This window comes from Amblyomma mixtum, chromosome 1, assembly GCF_055824585.1.
Source record: "Amblyomma mixtum isolate Tamu chromosome 1, ASM5582458v1, whole genome shotgun sequence".
In the NCBI taxonomy this organism is placed as follows: Eukaryota; Metazoa; Arthropoda; class Arachnida; order Ixodida; family Ixodidae; genus Amblyomma; species Amblyomma mixtum.
Window position 1 is genome coordinate 304912384 of NC_143012.1, and position 18840 is coordinate 304931223.

Consider the following 18840-nt stretch of genomic DNA (forward strand, 5'->3'; position numbering starts at 1 on the left):
AACGAGTTAGTGCTTTTATTAAGCAATCAGCTGACATCTAAAATTGGTGCCAGGGGCAGCCTGCTGCTCCTGGAAAGGAACATACCTATACGAAAGAGAAAGTAACAAGAAACACGGGAAAACGAAGAAAAAGAAGACTCCAGCACTATTTCCCGCAAGGCGCATCTCTTTCGGCAACACCGCACCCCGACTTTTGCTATAGCGAAGTTTCTATGACATCACAAGAAGTCCTTATCATGCCTTAACTGAAGTTATACCAATGCAAGCTTTATGTCTTGCCTCACAGACACAGGGGAGCATAACGCCACTAGGCAGTGGAGTGCCTGAACTGAGGATGACAGCACGCCAAAGCACAGGGTAAAGACAAATTAACCATGGCACTCTTTGGCGATATTGCAGGGCAAGGACAAGTAAACTACGCACAGCGCAGAGCAGAATCATGCACTCTGAATAGTCGCATACGTCGGTTCGTGCTTTTTTACCACGAACCGTAGGCAGAAACACAACAAACCACTGCCATAAGACTCTCTAGATGCCTTTAAGGAAAATAGACTCTGCACGCACGCACACTGAAGAAGAAACGAACGCGCATACGTTATATACTCGTATAATGTTTGTCTTTCTAATGGAGCTAGGTCGGTGATGCCTTCGCTTTTTTTTTCTGCGCCTCACAGCAGAAACAGTACTTCAATTTTTTCTTCTCTCATGCCAGTGCATTTCTCTGCGTATTTTCCGCTGCTTAAAATCTTAAAATAACACTTATTGGACGGCTGCACACGGCAAAAGTTTCTGAACAAAGCTTGTCCGCTGTCCATATTCGCTAAATGTCTAAGTTCGTTTTCGTCGTCTTTGTTGATCTGGCGTTTTCTATGCACTGTTTTTTTTTTAATAAAGCGTAAGCACACATCTAATAAACTTTCTGCACTTTAATAAGAAGCTCTCCTCCTCTTTCACGCTCGCGCTGCTACTAAAGACTCCAGGAGATCAAACGCAGACACCAGACAAAAAAAAAAAAAAAGACAGAGAGACGCTACGTCGACGGCGGCCGCCTTGCGCGTCGTCTCAGGGATGGCGCTCTCCTCGTCAGGTGGCCGGGGAATACCCGCGCTGGAGTCTGGGCGCCCACCACAAAGTCTAGGGGGACGCTGCCACCGCTGATACTCTGCAGGCCGAATGATGGCGACAATTGCTGCGGCTGCTGCTGCTGCTGCTGCTGCTGCGGCTCCGGCTGCGGCTCCAGCTGTGGCTCCGGCTGCGGCTCCAGCTCGGCGCTTCGACCCGTCAGGCCGATAGTTGCGCCAGGTGGAAGCTCTGGCTGCGGGCCAAACCGCACCGTTTGCAGCCGTGCCACGGCGTTGGGGGAGGCGGGCAACGGTTGCAAGGCCTCGGCCTTGACCATGGCGACACCACCCGCGGGGTTGACCCGCACGAACAGGTAGTCGTCGGGTCGGTACACGCCCAGAAACCTGCGCGGGGATCGGGGAACGTTGTGCAGGGTCAGCACAGATTCAGGGCACTGAGGCTGTCCTTGCATTGCAAAAGGGTTGCGGTTTTGCATCGAACCAAAGAACATGAGGGTACTTGAAAGGTCAGGAGGTGCTTGATACAAAGGTCAACATGCAAGCAGTGCTATGGTTTCCCACAGGCTAATAAAAAACGTCTAGATAAGGTAGTTTGAGGTAGTTTTTTGTTACGACAAATAAACCAGTAAAGTTTTCACATTACCTCGACACGTAGAGGGAAGGAATGTCCAACATTCGTTGGCAAACGTTTTCAATATTAGAATATTATAAGGCACTGTTATCGAAATATTGAATGTAATTGTCCATCATTAGATGCGCAGGCAAAAAAATTTTTTAAAGATATTCCATCGCTCGCATCGAGCACTTAATACTGCCAAAAAAACAGTGGGTAACGTTTATGATGTTGAAAAGATCATTAATAGAAAATATTGATAGTAAACGTTAATAGAAGACTTGTGGATATATTGATAGTTGTAATGAAATCTGAGCATATATGAAAAAATTGCGTTCATAAACTTTTTCAAATTTAAACATGCTTTTGTCCAGAGTTCTTGGGCATGAGACAAAACTTTGCATCCTTGAACGTGATATCAGTGGCGAACCTCAAGTTTTGTGCACGCATACTAACGTCAGATCTCAATTAAGCTCGTCGTGCACTTTGTTCAAGCTACGAATCTCGGAAATGCATGCAAAATAATTTCCTTTGTTCTAGTCATGCAATTCATTGATTGACTGAAACGTCCTCAGCACTGCACGTTTCGGAAGGGCACGCCTCAAATCTTACCCTTCAGACCACGTTCTCCTAAGGCTCCGGATCACTGTCAACGTTAATTGGTTTAGCCATCGCAATGTAACTCAAGCCAAACTATTTCACAGACTTCATGAGACCATCCCGGGCAAGGTCAGCGGCAGGGTGGAAATAAAAGCCGGGATGTTACCGGGCATGTGAAGGACAGCCACTACCGGTGCACTATCTGCTCGTAGCGTCAGGTTTCTGACGTTCGCTTGCGCAAGAACGAGCGCACATCAGGGAGGGATCGGTGCACGCAGACGAAAGCAAAAAGCTTCCTTTAAAGTTTCTACCACTGCCAGCGCACTAATTAGCGATTTTGTAATCTCGTGAATAGTTTGATGACTAGCTAGATTTTTAAGTTTTTAATTACTAGAGGTATTAAAAATTCTTGAAAATATAACTACTCGTATAATTTTGCAGGTGAGGTCAAGTTCCCAAGCGTGTTCTTGACCGAAAGACGCCCACCTCTCTGTCGGCGTCGACAGGTAGTGTACTGTGATTATCTAGCAGGCTGAAACTGAGCATCCATGCCGTTGTCTAACGCGCGTTCAGCCTTGTGATCATAATTACCCTTTTAATTACTGCTTTGAATAATGACGTAGGGTAACACATGACGCAGGCGACCAGGGAATGCTGCTGCTAAACCACGCACACAGCTGAACAGGTTGCCTAAAAATCCTACCCTTCTATATCCTGTCTCGCCATTTACAAAAATCAACCTCTTCTATATTCGGTTTCCGTTTTACTGCTAGTAACTTGTGAGAGAGGACATTCTCCCCATCCTAAGTCCGATGAACGATGTCCATCTACCAGAGCCATGCCATAGGCCTTCACACTACTGAGTCATCCAAGCGCCTTCTTTTCATGTTTCTACCTATCGATCCACGACACATCGTCCAGAGAGGAGGCGCCTGCTCGCGTCGGATGAGAGAGTTACACGGAGGGGGCTGTACCTGTTCTCGTACAGGTCGGTCACGCGGTATCCCGGAGGGTGGACGAGGCCCAGCGTCCTGAGCTGCGCCCCGTGCTCGCGGGTGTCGCCCATGGTGTTGCGGTTGAAGAAGACCAGGGCGAACGAGTAGCCGGACTCGCCCACCACGGGCGTCACTGGGCGGGTCCAGGTTTCCACGCCGTACTGCTGTTTGGGGTGAGGCGCGTAAGAAGAGCATGCATTAACGAAAACAAATAAAAATAACAAAGTTAAAACATATCTTGCAAGGAATTATATTTCGTTTGGTATGGCTTGTTTCGCTGGGAACAGGGGTACCTTGATAGCAATGACGTATATAAATTGGAGTTAGATTGGGGCTATACCTTTACACGAAATACAAGGACAGGGTGAAGAAATACGTACCACGCCGATGACGCAAGAGCGCGCAGTCGCTAATGCCACGGGTGTTTCGTCACCGTGTCCTTGTCTTACGCGTAAAGGTATAGGCCCAATCTAACTGTCATTTATGCAATAGCTCAGCCCGTCTGTTCAGCTGAATGTTTGGAAGTCTGTCTTCAGTGGCTCTCTCAGGCCCTTCCGCCGGTGGTGCTTGCTTCGTCTCAGCTCAATATCATCACCTTCATCTTGAATTTAAACGAAAAATAAAGCCGGCTCCTGAGCCGTCGTCCCTACTATACTCAAGTCACTACGACATTTTCACGTCACCGCTGTGCGTGACTGTAGATAAAGTTGAGACTTGCGTTTCGCTCAATAGTGTAACGCGCGTCGTTCTGACTTATCAGTCACTACCAAAAAAAAAAAAAAAAACAGCAAGCAGCGCAAACACGGTGGTGGGTACTTTATTATGAAGGCCACTTAAACGGTACTGAATAACAATTTATTTCAAACGAATAAGAAAACGCGTTGATGGATCCAAGGAATTTTATTTTAAGAGCGATATTTCGGGGACACTCATGCTCCGCCTTAAAAGAGTATGACGCTACAGCATTAATGGGAACCGTCAGCAGTTTCTCTTGTCCACGCAGACACGGACACTGTTTCGTCTTTCGCAGAACCCAACCACTGTGTAAGACCACACGACAAGCATATAAAGCCCTGATTTAAGCAAGCCGTACTAACATGCCTGCATAGCATAGCGATAGCGCGTTGTACTCGCAAGTGAAGGGTCGGGGGCTCGATGCCCGACTTATTACTCCAGTTTTCTGTTCCGTACAATTTATTTACTTAACATAGTTACATGTACTAATTACGTTTCAGTCAGGCTACGTCCTTCTAATCACCAGCTTTCTGATTCCTAGCTTTTCAAATCCGCCGCTCCACGTGTGACGCAGCCACCTTTCTGACCAATCTGGATTTTTTGCTGACACCAACACCTACAACACCACCGCCGGATTTAATGCGGAAAGGCAGCTTTACGCTATCGCGTAAAAACTCTGGACTATGTGCTACGCCTTAGTCGATGGCTGCGGATTTATTTCGACCATCAGGCGTTTTTAATGTGCACAGAAATATCAATACATGGGAGGCTTTGCATTTCACACCCGCCAAAGAACGGCAGACGTAGCAGGAATATATTCAACGAAATCCTCCTCATTAGCCGAGTGCCGCAACCACTAGTGTGACAAAAACAGGAACTTGTGAAAGTACTGGCATGCCCGCGAAACAGTGGTTTTTCTCTAAAGCAAAGAGCTCTGTGCCCTTTACCGAATCTGCATCCTGCCTGTGTTGTGGTACACACGTGACACTACTGGCACCCCCGCAAATCTTTATCTCCCATGATAACTTTGGAGCTTACAGACCCAAGGCAGGCATGAACGTTCCATACAAGTGTCACAGTAGAAGAAACCTGAATTATACTTACTGACTGTACCTTCCTTCCCATAATTCCCAAGGGATCTTGGTTCACAGCAATAATGGCCTTGTTCTGCAGAATCTGCTTGTACTCCGGTCTCATGCGGCGCAGGTCATTGGACATGAGCAGGGGAGCGGCCATTATTGCCCAGAGCGCCATCTGGGCCTTGCTCTGGTCGTAGCTGAGGCCGAAGTTGCCGATGACCAGCTTTGCGAAGGAAGCGAGGTCATTTCGGTTATCGCGTGTCATATACTGCGCAGGTTTGTCTTAGCAAGTCACATTTTCTCTGATGATGAAGTGTTTCCTTCAGAAACTTGAGAAACGACATCATCATAATGGCAAGAAAAAGGAGCGATATCGTAGCTCGGATGCCACCTCTGTATGAAGAGCCCGAAAAAATGCAGCCTGACCGAAATATCTGAAGCGCCTGTGAAATATTCTTGACGAAACCTATGCGTATTTTTTTCTAATCTTCGTCGTTTCTGCTATAGCGTACGTTGCGTCAAGACAACTCTTGTGAGGTCAACGAAAATCGAACGTAGCGACTGCGCGACACGAGAGGAGGGGGGCATTGGCGGGCGCGTCTCAAAAAGCAAGGAAAATAGTGAGCTTATCCGACTACTTATGACTAACAAAGCATTGGGAGCGTTGCACTTTCGAAAGCGGTAATGGTCCGTTATTTGTAGCAACGCATTAGAAATATCAGGAGTGGAGGAGAACAGTTCTCAGATGTTGATGAGGCAATGTACACGAGAGGCAGACGTTTGAAGGTACTACGTTTATAAAAACGTTTGTGACAATTACAGCACAACAATATCTTGAATAAACCTTAACAAATGCATTGGCAATTCATTCATTCATTCATTCATTCATTCATTCATTCATTCATTCATTCATTCATTCATTCATTCATTCATTCATTCATTCATTCATTCATTCATTCATTCATTCATTCATTCATTCATTCATTCATCGCAATAACTCACCATGTCCGGGTCGTTCCAGCGTCCCGGTGCAGCGGCTGCCGTCAGCGCGTTCTGGTTGGCTGCGTAATAGTCGATCACACTCTCAACGCTTTGCCAAGTGTCGGCTATGTCCATGTAGTTTCTCCAAAGGTTGCAGTGCTGGCCGATGAGCTTATAGTTGGGCTGAAAAAAAAAAATGGGGAAAAGAAGAAATAGTGGCAGGCTCCCGGATGCAGGATAAAACGTCTGTTCAGAGTTTGCTGAAACGTGTGGCGCCAAATGGAAGGGTTTGCAAATCCCCCGAGAAATAGGATTTTATATGGGGCGTGTCGCATGTCATTATAATCTCCGAAGCTGATACGTGCGGGATAAAAACAACGGCATCTTTGTTTACGCCATACATCATGGTTGTCACGCGTCAAATCCATGCATTACAATATTTATGCGGCAAGTAAACCCCTTCACAACAAGGGCCTCGTGACTGTCTTCCACTGGAGGCAATATTAATACAAATGTGGCGCTGATGCCGAGTCATCCTTTAACGTCCGACTTCGTCGACCGGCAGTAGTTCGAAAAGTCCCACATGCCACCATTACCTGGACGGAAAACGGGTGTCTCTATAATGAAGATCCCTCCCACTGCTTACACGTTTCTGCGTTCAGAATTTAATTTAACCCTCCGCCTAGTGTCTCTAACGTCTAAAGGAAAATCTGTCGTGGAAATAAATTTGAAGTACCTTCTAGGTTTTGCGCTATATTTAGACGACAACAACACGGCGAGAGCTGTACACTTACTAACGACAACGCCGCCACAATTCCAAGAAAAAACTCGGAAAGGTGCGCATATTATGCAAAGCAGAAAGTTGGGCAAGTTGGATAACGTTCATAATGTAAAAATAGCGCTCGTTAGCGCTTGTAGGCTAGCGCTTGTCTGCGTCGTTTCCTTTCCGTCCCTTGTGTTCCTTGTGCGCATATTATGTGTGACATCATGAGCGCATATTATGTGTGACGTTTAAATAGAGCACTTAAAATTATTAGGAGGAATCTCCGTCTTTCTACGTTAACCATAAAAGCATGTAAAAGCTGATGCACAGATGAGAAAAGACAAAATAAGAAAAAAACAGAGGGTTGCAATATTACGCCGAAAGTCTGACAAGGTAATGCACGCAGCGAGACCAACTAACGATTCGTACATGGGTAACTTCGTAAGCTTGTTGCCTACGGCTATAAGCAGACACATGAACAAAATGTAATAACATAGCCTGTACACTACTGACTGCTCTCGGAGATTTACTTTCGTGCTTTCCTCCGGAAATGATACGAAGAGAAAACAGCGGAGGTTTGATTAAGGAAAGCGGATTAAATGCTAGAAGTCACGGCGGCAGGTGTTGGCGTGACTCAATTTCCGGCGTTCGCCTTTCTGAAACGTTTTAATGAAGTATGAGGTAGAGAAAAGTGTAACACTGCAAAGCATAGCTTGAGAACGAATCTCGAGGTATAGGGCGAGGAAGAAAGATGGTATTCCGTGCATGACTATGCGCAGACATAGCGCTGTGGGAGCAGCATGGGCGGAACGCCAGATGGTTTAGAGGGTAAACAATCCGTAGGATTGGGCCATGGTAGGTTACTTTTCAAAATTAAACACCCGGGCCCTCTAGACGAAACAGACCGGAAAACAAACGATGCTCATATCTTGCATCACGATTCAGAACATCTACGCTCTAATTCCATCACTACAACTTACTTTCAGAGACTTTTTATACCATTTATCTACGCAAAGTAGTACGCCGGCGGTTTTTACACATTTGAATAAATTTCTGCTTTTCATTTAGGGGCTTCCTTCTCCCCCCCCCCCCCCCCCCCCCCTTCATTTCAAAACAATTCATAAATAAGCAGAAAACAAACACCTTTTCCTGTCTCACGTGCTACCATGTTTATATTTCGAAAGGTTAAGAGTTTTCTCGGCAAGCGCCAACGTGCTTCTAAGTGTTACGTCGCCTGGATGATATTCCAGATGGCCTGTGCACATAGCGGTGCTTTATACTTCTGTTGGCCTGTCTTCAGACCTGCGTCCGCGGCGGCCGTGTGGCCTGTTTACCCCCCGGCCCTATAGTTTGCCCCGATTTGGCTGGAAACTCGCGCGCCGTTTCCACTATAGGGCTTCCGCAATCTCGTGCGGCTGTTTTTCGTGCCCCGTTATCCCCTGCTTTGTATACCACGTACCTGGGCCGCATCTCGTCGTGTCGTCAGAGGCTAATAGCGTGCTTCACACTGGCGCCGGGCGCATTACTTCTCTCTTTTCGTGCCCTAGAGCCGCCGTTGTCGCGTGCCTAGCATAGATTGCATGCTGCGGAGTGCCTATTGTCGACCGTGCGTTCCGGTCCTCCCCGGGCTTTATGTGTGTTGTTGCTGCTCGAGAAGACGCGGCTTTGCATTCGTATATATTATGCCACCCGGTCGATGAGGTTGCCCGTATTTCCTGTTGCTGTCCCTAGTTCAGTAAGTAGGGGAAAATTGTGGAGGAAAAAAGGAAGGGGGACGGGGGGTAAAGCGCTTAAAGAAGCCCGTTGCGAGATAAAGGATGAGGAGATAGTCAGAAAGGAGATACAGTCGCGCCTGGTTATTATGACCCCCGTTACTATGGACGACTTCGAAATAAGGAAACATGAAAACTCGCTGCCCGGACAGTGGACAGGATGAAAACGCACCCAGCCTGTGTGTTTGCCACGTTAAGAGACATTGATGTGAAGAAACCTCGACTGCCCAAACTACATATACATTTTCCTGTATTTTGAGAGCTGGACTCAAGCGGAAAGCAATCCTGTACCTCAGTGATAACCTATTTGGTTATTGTTTCATGCTTTACACTGTTAAGATGCGCAGTCAAAGCACATCCCATTTTTACGATAACTTTACGAGCAATCAGTAACGTAGTTGCCGATGGTCCTGTAAGTAGTTATCTAATATCCAGGAACTAATACAAGTAGCATGTGTGGTCTCGATGCATCCGCTTCAAAACAAATATGTATTTATTTCTTGAGCAAAAATGAACAAACTGTCCGCGGAGGCTGTCAAAAGGGCGCGCACAGGCCTCGCGAAAGTCGAAGAAAAGTTACGTGCAGGCAAATATCAAAACTAGCTATTGCTCAATAAGGCAGCGATACACAGTTTAAGCACAGCAGCCGCCACAGTGGCTCAGTGGTTACGCTGTTCGGCTGCTGGCCCGAAAGACGCGAGTTCGACCGCCGGCCGCGGAGGTCGAAATTCGATGGAGGCGAAATTCCAGAGGCCCATGTACTGGGCGATGTCGGAGCACATTAAAGAACCCCAGGTGGCCGAAATTTCCGGAGCCCTTCACTACGGCGTCCCTCATAGCCCGAGTCGCTTTGGGACTTAAACCCCCATAAACCAAAGCTCTGCTTGTCTGGGCTTCCTTTCTAAAGAAAGGATAGAAGAAAACCAATGGTTGCTTCAGATAGAGGAGGAAATAATGAACGTAGGAGCCAAGTTTGGTGACTGCAGATTACTTAGTTAATTAATTATAGGCAAAAATGTCGAAATTGCGTCGAAATAGCCAGAAGCCGTCACGGCATAGTAAAAATTGTGACTGAATGGTCGAGAAAACGTCAGATTTGTGTCAAATTAGATGGATAAACGTGTAATTAAGCGTAATTAACACTTTAGATCCCCGAAAGATGTACAATTTCGGCATCGATATAGCCACGGGAACAGGTGACATCACATCCGCCGGAAGTCGTCACGGCATAGTGTCCTCGGCTTTGGCCTCTTCCCATTTTAGTTGCCAAAGTGACCTCGACATTTTTTTATTTTTTTTTTTGCAAATCTTACGAGAGGAGCAACAAACAGAGTAAGAAAGAGGTGTGGGCTTGACTTAAGTCCTCTCGTCACCTGCTGCTAGCATTTTTACAATCACAACTGCCCAGAAGCGCTACTTTGAAAACACAACATACGCAGAGGGCGGCAGGGCGACTCAGTCCGCTGTAGCCAACGTTTCGACAAGGGAACCTGTTTTCTTCTGGCATGCAACCGCAAATGTTGGCAATGACGCCAACTATCATTCACACGCGTCCATCGCCTCTCTTATGTTTGTTGCACGAACAATCTTTAACGCTTTGTTTTATCAGCGTACGCTGTGGTAAGAAATGAAAGTGGTAATTCCTTTAATTACGGTGCAGAGCATCCTCGTTTAGGTCGTGCACAGAAAGGAAATTGCGACAAGAAACGCACGGAGGGTAGGCAGGTTTCGCTTTAGTTGGGTATTAGCATGAGAGCGTAATAGAGCGCCGAACATATGGGAAGGGGAAAAGGATGACAGAGGATTACAGACAGATTTACTCTGTGTATGGAAATCCCATAAACGTAATTGAATGACCAGGAAGTCATTAAAAGTGACTTAACTAACAAATTCTTGTAAGTTTAATGCGCTAACGTTTGTTAACTGAAGAGGATAGTGAGGAGCATGCGGGTAGAGCTTGTGTTTCGGGCCGGGCAAAGCAGGATATAGTGTTAACTGCGCTGCAAGGGGTAGGCTCACTGGCTAGACACCTGTCCCGTACACTAACTTAATTGGCTTCACGGTTGAAAGCGGGATTATTTCCCTGGTCGAGCGGAAACAGAGACTTGTTTATTTCTAGCTACGTCCAGCCTCCGAGTCCGCGGCAGCGTGCAGCAGTGATGTCTGGATGACCTCGCTTAGCCCGAACTCTGACTCAAACCGCTCCTTTTGTGTTCATGTATGCTCGCCTGCTGCAAACTGTCGGAGCAGTCATCCCGCTAGAATAAATTACCTCGCAAAGTTGCTCTAGCGACAATATATTCCGGAGTAATCTTACTACGTTTAACCACGAAACTACCTAATCCCGTGCACGGAAACGCTATATGCCAACCTGAGAGAGAGAGGGAGACTCTTTAATGAAATAAAGAGAATTTATCCGGCGTTTCAATATCGCTGGCATGCTACTCTGCGTAGGGAGGGGAATTCGGGAGATAAATACAGAAGGAGAGCAGCGTGGAAGAGGTAAAAGAAAAAAAAACGAAGATAAAATGCGGCCAGGAAATGGGTACTAAGGATGCAATGGCGAGTATTGATGTAACCTATGGAATGATGGAGTGCATAGTCCGACAAATGGGCTGACGAAGTTCACTGCGTGAAGAATGCATGATGGTAACGCGCAAGTGAATTTAGAGCTTATCGAGATGTCCAATGTCTTTTAAATATGTAAAAAGAAAGTTCATTGCAAGTCTCTGTTGCCTGAAGCAGGCTAAGGGACCTGAAACTTTGTCCATTGTTAGGGGCACTGGGCAGAGCTTCTGCATGCAATGTTCATAGTACGCACGCTCGTTAGCATACGCAGGGCACTCAAGCAGGATATGTTCCACAGTTTCTATCGAGGCACAGTTGTCACAATGCGGACTGTTCATTTGTCCAAAACGGTATCGCAAGCCGTTTGTATATGCATCATTCAGACGAAGTCGGTGATAAAGTGTTTCCGGCCACTTCCACCCTGGCACCCTGCCGTTGCAAATAGCCGGGGGCTGGCCATGTCGAAGTTAATTTGACTGAGTTGTTAAAGTCATGCCGGAGCCGACCGGATTTCATCTGCAGGAAAGCCTAAACTAGCTCAGAAGGTGTAGCGACAGCGGCTGTCCTGCACTCCAAACACGAATACGCCTATATGGGGGTAAAAAGGGAGTAAATTGGCCCCTACCGCACTCCTTTTCAGGGGCAGGATACGCTGCTCGAAGTTTCGGAGTAGATTTCGATCACTAATTATACGGAACGCTTAATCTTGGCAACGAATGTATATTCCCATTGCAAAGCATATCTTGATGCAGTTAGCAATGGGAGGAAGCTTTTAAACACGGCACCGGAGGTCTTGAGGTTAGCGAATGTAGGAGACTGAAACCACGGTTAAAATCTTCGTAACCGCGACAATTTCGCATGTTTTGAAGAGGGAATTTAATTCTGTTGCCAACCGCAGATGCTCCGTACTTTTAGTGACGGAAATCTACCCTATGGTTCGGGCAGCGTACTCTGTCCCGTAAAGAGAGTGCGCTAGAGGACAACTTATACCCTGCATACTTCTTTTGTGCTTGGAGTGTACGGGTATTTTGAATACATGTTCTTTATCAATTACATCGCGAAGCAAGTTTTGCGTTTCTTTGTGCGCTCATTTATTTGACTTTAGCAGCAGTGTCTTCACAGAGTTTACATGCAAGTGGAGAATTCGCGCATATGTCGTAACCTCCTGTTTTAATTGTGAACATCATAAATTTCAACGCTTTGTATAACGTTTCAGTAGTGGCAATGGAGGTTAAGCGAGGCAAACTCACGTTCATTCCGTACTGGACCTCATAGGCGGGCCAACTGCAAGAGTATACCATCGGCCGGCCAGTCCGGTTGATCGCCCTGTTGAACTCGGAATAAACTGGGAAAAGACGAGAAAAAAACACGAAAACAGGCAACAGTTACAATCATACGAGCTCCAAGATGGTCACAGCAAAGAATAACATTCAGTGACGCGCCCTAACGTACCCGCTGCTGTTAAACAAGGAAGAGAGGTTAACCTGCGCATTTTCGTACAGACAAAAAAACATGACTTGTTCTAAGAACTTACTAAACAACTCGAACTTTATGTATCTTAGGAGCGGATTTCATCAAATTTCATGTGTTATTACATATTCAACAGAATTTCCCTTTTGAGTAATATACTATTATCTGCTTGGGTCGTTACTCAGAAATCAGATTTTAAAGGCTTGTTCAGCATATTTTTCATGAAGCACTGCTCAACCATAGATGACTCAACACAAGGCTTTCACGCAGATTACCACCAGTGAGCTTACCGACTGCGATAAAGCTCTCCTCAACACTTCATTATTACCAACACTGTATAGGCTTGCATGCATAGACGGAAGACGTTACGTAATCGCCTCCTTAAGTTGCGGGGCACTCTTTGGAATGACGAAAAATTAAAAGAGCTCGTAAACCTTTAGAGAAGTTTTGATCCCCCAGTTTAGAACAAGACAGCAGACACCTCCCGCCCAGCCCCATCGTTGTTTTTGCCCGTCTCGCATGTTTATGAGTTTGACATGCGCTGCCAGCGGACCTTTTAGGCATGAACGTTTGAGCGTGGAGGGGCCGTGCGGCTTCACATGTTTATGGGCTTGACATGTGCATCGCGGCTTAGCCACCGTGAGCCATGTAAGCGTAACAAGACGCATTAGGCACCTACGCACGGGTGCATACAGAGAGAGGGTTGTGAGCATTCCGGTACAGCTTCGCCCAAAGCCCAAACGCGCTGCGCTCTGGGTAAATCACATTCGGCCTCTTTCTTGGCGCCTTGCCGCGCCTTCGCGTTCTTGTTGCCAAGCCAATATGCGCGGATGTCGCCGCCTCGAGAGGCGCGACCCGGTAACTTTTAAAGCGCTTCCAGAAGGACACCGCACGTGACGGCGAAGTGGACAAAAACAACACTGGCTCCGCTGTGCTTGCTTTTGCGTCTCCTTATTTCAGTTCTTCGCCCCTTCTTTAGCGTTAAGCGCTTTACAACGTGCCCGTGTGCCCACTGCCGGCATTTTCGGCGTTACAGTCTAGCAAAGCCTGCCTGCACCTTTTGGGTGGCACTGCGAAAACACGTGCCGACCTTGAGTTGAGCGTCGTTTGAATTTTGCGGAATGTTGGCGTCAGCTACTGCGAGCTGTGTGTGCTTAAGACATGTCACTGCTTTTTTTTTTTTTCGTTACCATGAAACTCTTCGTACGCATGAAACGTTTGTACAAACACAAGCCGATTCTAATGCGCCACGCAAACTCTCGTACATTCTTGAAATGTCTGGCCCACTAACGGTCGGCTCCGACTTGTCAGGTATAATAAAGCGATAAAACCCTGTATTCTTGTGGTTGAGCCAGCAGTCGAACCATCGAACGATCATCCTCAAAAATGTTTCACGAGGCCTGAAGGCGGAACTAATGCTGCCGGTGAAGTGCATGGCGCACTTCTAAAGACAAAGAAAAACAAATCTCCCACTTTGTATCGCTGAAGGTGACTACGTTAGTCATGGGCACTTATCTACATGAATGGCTGTCCTTACCAACGAATGACTTCGCAGTGAATGACTATTCATTTAGTGCGTAGTTGCGCATTTCCGCCTGCGGGATAGGCTTGTACTTTGTTCGAATGTAACGACTTCTCATTTTCTTCCGCTCGATGAGTTAGGAAAAGGTGACCGTTATGCTGCTGCGTGGAGGCGTTGAGAGGTGGCTACGCCCAAACCTTTTACTTTAAGTCAGTTTTGGAAAGCTCAAAATGCACATCCTTCTGCATACATAAATGCTTCGGAGAAGGCCATTACCATAAAACTTATTTTGGATGGAGGAAAGCCAAGGATGCAGATAATGAAAGGGAAAACGCCTTTTAACAAATGCTAGGAAGGAGGTACTCAAAGACAAGTAAAACAAAATTGCTACGGGAATGTGTGGCAACATTAACGAGCGATTTAAAGACAGCCTGCGTTAGCGCGAGCCCATTGGCGCTTCAAGTGACATTTTTTTTTTTTTCGGAGTGAAGAGCGCTAGTGAGGTGATTGCGCACTCCGGTAGAAAGCAATTACAGACATAAATAAGCTGCAGACCACTTGGTTTTATGCCTGCGAAACAGACAGTGGGAGAACCGCAACGGTTGACTCTATAGAAATAAACCGCCAACAGCCATGTTATTTCCGCCTAATAGGCATTCTTAATGCATGTTAAATGTTTTAGTGTGAAGCGGCAGCATGATTTAAAGGTAGGCAAAAACCGTAACATTACGCTGGCTATGCAAAACATTATTAAGCGAAATGTGAAAATATTTCCGCTTAAAAGCAGATGGGTGGTTCAGCATGGAGGCTAAAGTTCGGCGTTATATATGCGACCACGAGTGGCTATGATAATGACAACTTAAATAACGGACTAGAACAAAAGAATAATGGAACCTATGATGTGATGCTTGTATTATATCTTGCGACAGTTACGTAGCGATAAGCGGTGTATTATGTATTGGATGCAATAAACAATAATGATTACATACGTGGGACTTCGTAGCTGTGGGGTTAATGACGTAGCGACATGCCAGGCCATAATGCACTGGAAACAAATGTGCCACTTGCATCTTTGCTTATTACCGTTTCCTCCTAAGCAGCGGTAGGACACTTTTATGGCTGCTGGGTTAAAACTACCCGCGTTTAATTTTGCTGCATCACTTCGTTGGTGATCGGCCGAAATACACTTGTGCCTTCCTACCGTTTGGCTCAAAGAGCGGTCGTATGTCCATATAACAGAAAAAAAAAAACATACTACAAAAACTTCCAAATGCTACACTGTACCATAGCTTCTGATAAAAAGTAAAAAAAAAAACGAGAAAGACAAACAGGTCACCCAAAGTCTCAATGCCTCGGAATGCCGCCACGACATTCAAGTCGTGTCATTTGCGCAGAAGTTTTGCAAGAAAAAAAGACGTCGCGAACGCTGTTAAGCGATTAACGCAGGCCTACATATTACGCCGCGAGCGTGCGCACCCACAGAAGAAAGCCCTTCGTTGACCCAAAAACGTCTCGCTCAAATATCAATGCGCGTGGCAAGCAGCGTCTGCGATGCTCGTGCTCGGGCAATTTTATGTCTATCGCGGAAGCGCCGTTGTCCAATGGGACGTGGTGAAGAAAGCCTACACCTTTGTTTCGTGCACTGAAAAGCGAAGTGAAACCTCCTGACCTCCAGTGGCTTCCTTTAAGACGGCGTGTACGACATTCGCCGACTCGAGGGCATCCTTAAAACAAACATTAAACTCCTGCCCAATTCCGGTTTTCTCATTCAAGAGGTAACGGAGCAACGTCATCAGATAACCACAACAACGTTTGGAGAGGAGGTATATGTGCCGAGTGTGCGAAAATGTCAAGAGCTGATAGAAACAAAGTTTCAATATCAGGGCTCCTTTCTTCAGAAGGAAATAAAAAAAATTAACAGCCGCAAGTCGAAAAAAAAAAACACATTTTTACGATAGTTTACTTCTATAATGAAATCAATATCTGGGTAGAGTCGCTCCTTTACGCTATTGCTAAGAAGCTCGACAACTTCACTAACTTGTATAGTGAACTTCACTAACTTGGCGCATGATGGCTTTAGCTTGCTATGTGCCATTGAACCCAACCCAACACAACTCATAACACTAACTTTTATAAGCACGCTACGAGCAGCGCGATCTATTTGTTTTCTCGCTATTAGCGCTCTAATAGGAGAAAATTGCAAACCACTGATATCCGATTAGAAATGTAGTGTTATGCCCAAGCGTATTCATGTGCATTGTCTGCGAATGTGTATGTGTGCTGAAATTATTGCTCTTAGGTGGCGACATTGAACAGAACCCAGGGCCCCCTAAAAAAGATTCTAGCCAGTCCAACGATGACGTAGTCACTCTGTTAAAATCTTTAAACGAAAAAATTGACAAGAACCATGGCGAAATACTCTCCCAGCTCAACGAAGTTCGGCAAACACAAACAAAGCTTGAGCGTCAGATGGCCAGTATGAACGATAGGCTTGTTGCCGTCGAAGAAAAGGTAGCCGCCTCGCAAGCCCCCAGCGCCTTTGACATTACCCAGGAAGTGTCTGAGGCTGTACAGAGTGAAGCAGAGGCGTTTCATAAACGACTCGACGACCTCGAAGACAGGTCACGACGCGATAACCTACTTTTTCACGGCCTTCCTGACACGCAAAACGAAACTTGGGATGAATCTGAAAAGCTCGTGCGTGAAAAGCTTCTTTCTGAAATGGACCTTGAGCTACCCAGCGAGGCCATAGCACGCGCGCATCGGCTGGGTAAATTTTCGCATGTTAAATGCCGTCCTGTCATAGTCAAGTTTACGAATTTTAAGATCCGAGAAGCCGTGTTTACTGACCGAAGCAAAATGAAAAATGCTGGGGTAAAGGTTACGGAAGATTTCTGCTTGTCAACTCGCAACGCACGTAAAAAACTTTTCGACTTTGGACAAGCAAGTGGAGAGAAGTACGCTATACGTCAGAACAAACTGTTCATAAAGAATAAGTGTTACATCTACATTTCGGCATCAGATAGCATCTGTGAATATCATATCAATAACCAAGCATCCCCACGCAGCCCTGATAGTAGTGCCTTGCCTGCCGATCTTTCTACCGCGTAGCTACCTGCTCGTGGTCATGAGCTTTCAAATGACATATGTGTTTTGTTCTCTAATATTCGTAGTGTTGTAAACAAGCGTGATGATCTGTGTACTCTCATCGACACGTGCGATGCAGACATTCTGGTCCTCACCGAAACCTGGCTGAATTCAAAGATTTCTAATGATGAAATACTAAACTGCGAAAAGGATTTCATTACTTATCGATGTGACCGTGGAGACAGAATAGGAGGCGGTGTTCTGATAGCGGTCGCTGATCATCTGCATTCTTCACACGTGTCACTTGTTTCTTCACTAGAAATTGTATGCGCCTCTATACGCATTAATCATCGAGACGTAATCTTCTGCGCATGCTATCGCCCTCCAAATGCTCCACCGTCTTTCTGTAGTGAACTTCATGATGTGCTCAATCGCATTTTAGTTAGGTTTCCTTCTTCGCCAATCTTTTTACTTGGCGATTTCAACATGCCAAAAATAATTTGGTCTGGTGCGTTCCCTTCCACTCTGGATTCGTCACCTGACACGACTGGCTTCATAAATCTGTGCACTGACTTCAATTTTTCTCAGCTGATTACCCAGCCAACCCGTACCACCACTACTAGCGCTAACATCCTTGATCTTGTTCTAACTACGCTTCCTGAGCTCGTTCATTCATTGGCATTTCTACCAGGCCTCAGTGACCACTCCTTCATCCAGTTTCACCTTAAAGATACTAACACACGTGTGCGACCCAATCCCAAATATATCAGAGATTATTCAAAGGCCAATTTTCCGTCGATTAACGCAGAACTCGAAATCTTCTTAGGTGAGTGCATGCCAAACTTTTATAACCGTACTGTGGAAACGAACTGGCGCCTTTTTAAAGAAAAAGTTCATTTTCTCGTCCAAAAACACATACCTTTACGCGTCATATCTGGCAAGCAACGTTCCCCGTGGTTCACTGCCGCATTAAAACGTCTTTTAAGTAAAAAAAAACGAGTTTATCGTAGAGCGAAAACCACCGGTTGCCCTGATCACTGGGATGTGTATCGTGCCATCACATCTGAGTATCGAAAAGCCTTAAGAAACGCCAAGCAGGTTTTTTTCCAGAGTACGCTTCCGTCTTTGTTGATTGATAATGCCAAAAAATTTTGGAACATCATTTCTGGTCCCAAGCATAAAGCAATAGCTCTGAACGATAGAAGCGGCGCCGCCATTCCTTCATCAGAGTGCCCTCAAGTGCTAAACGATGCCTTCTCTAATACTTTTTTACAGCAATCATCTGTTTCTCTGCCCTCTTTTCAGCCTGTGCAGAATCCATTAATGGACCCAATTGTGTTTGACAGTCTTGGTATAGAAAGTCTAATTAATAATCTCAAAATTTCTTCGTCTTCGGGAATCGACGACATAAATTCTAAATTTTTAAAGAATACAAGTGTTTGTTCTTCCATTTACTTGTGTGCACTCTTTTCGCAATCTTTGAATTCAGGACAGCTACCCGGGGACTGGAAGGTGGGTAAGGTGGTACCAATATTCAAGTCTGGTGATGCTCATTGTGCTCTTAATTACAGAC

General features: G+C 45.9%; 1 protein-coding gene across 1 annotated transcript in view; it reads right to left on the minus strand.

The window, feature by feature from the left end:
• LOC149372278 (alpha-N-acetylgalactosaminidase-like) overlaps window positions 1-18840 on the minus strand; it is a 32167-nt gene continuing 13327 nt past the window's right edge. The window contains exons 5-9 of the mRNA XM_089566709.1: window positions 12439-12533; window positions 6107-6268; window positions 5130-5327; window positions 3270-3454; window positions 1-1466 (exon numbers count right to left, since the gene is read on the minus strand). Coding sequence (XP_089422835.1) covers window positions 1031-1466; window positions 3270-3454; window positions 5130-5327; window positions 6107-6268; window positions 12439-12533 — 1076 coding nt within the window. The 3' untranslated portion in view covers window positions 1-1030. The remainder of the gene's footprint in view (window positions 1467-3269; window positions 3455-5129; window positions 5328-6106; window positions 6269-12438; window positions 12534-18840) is intronic.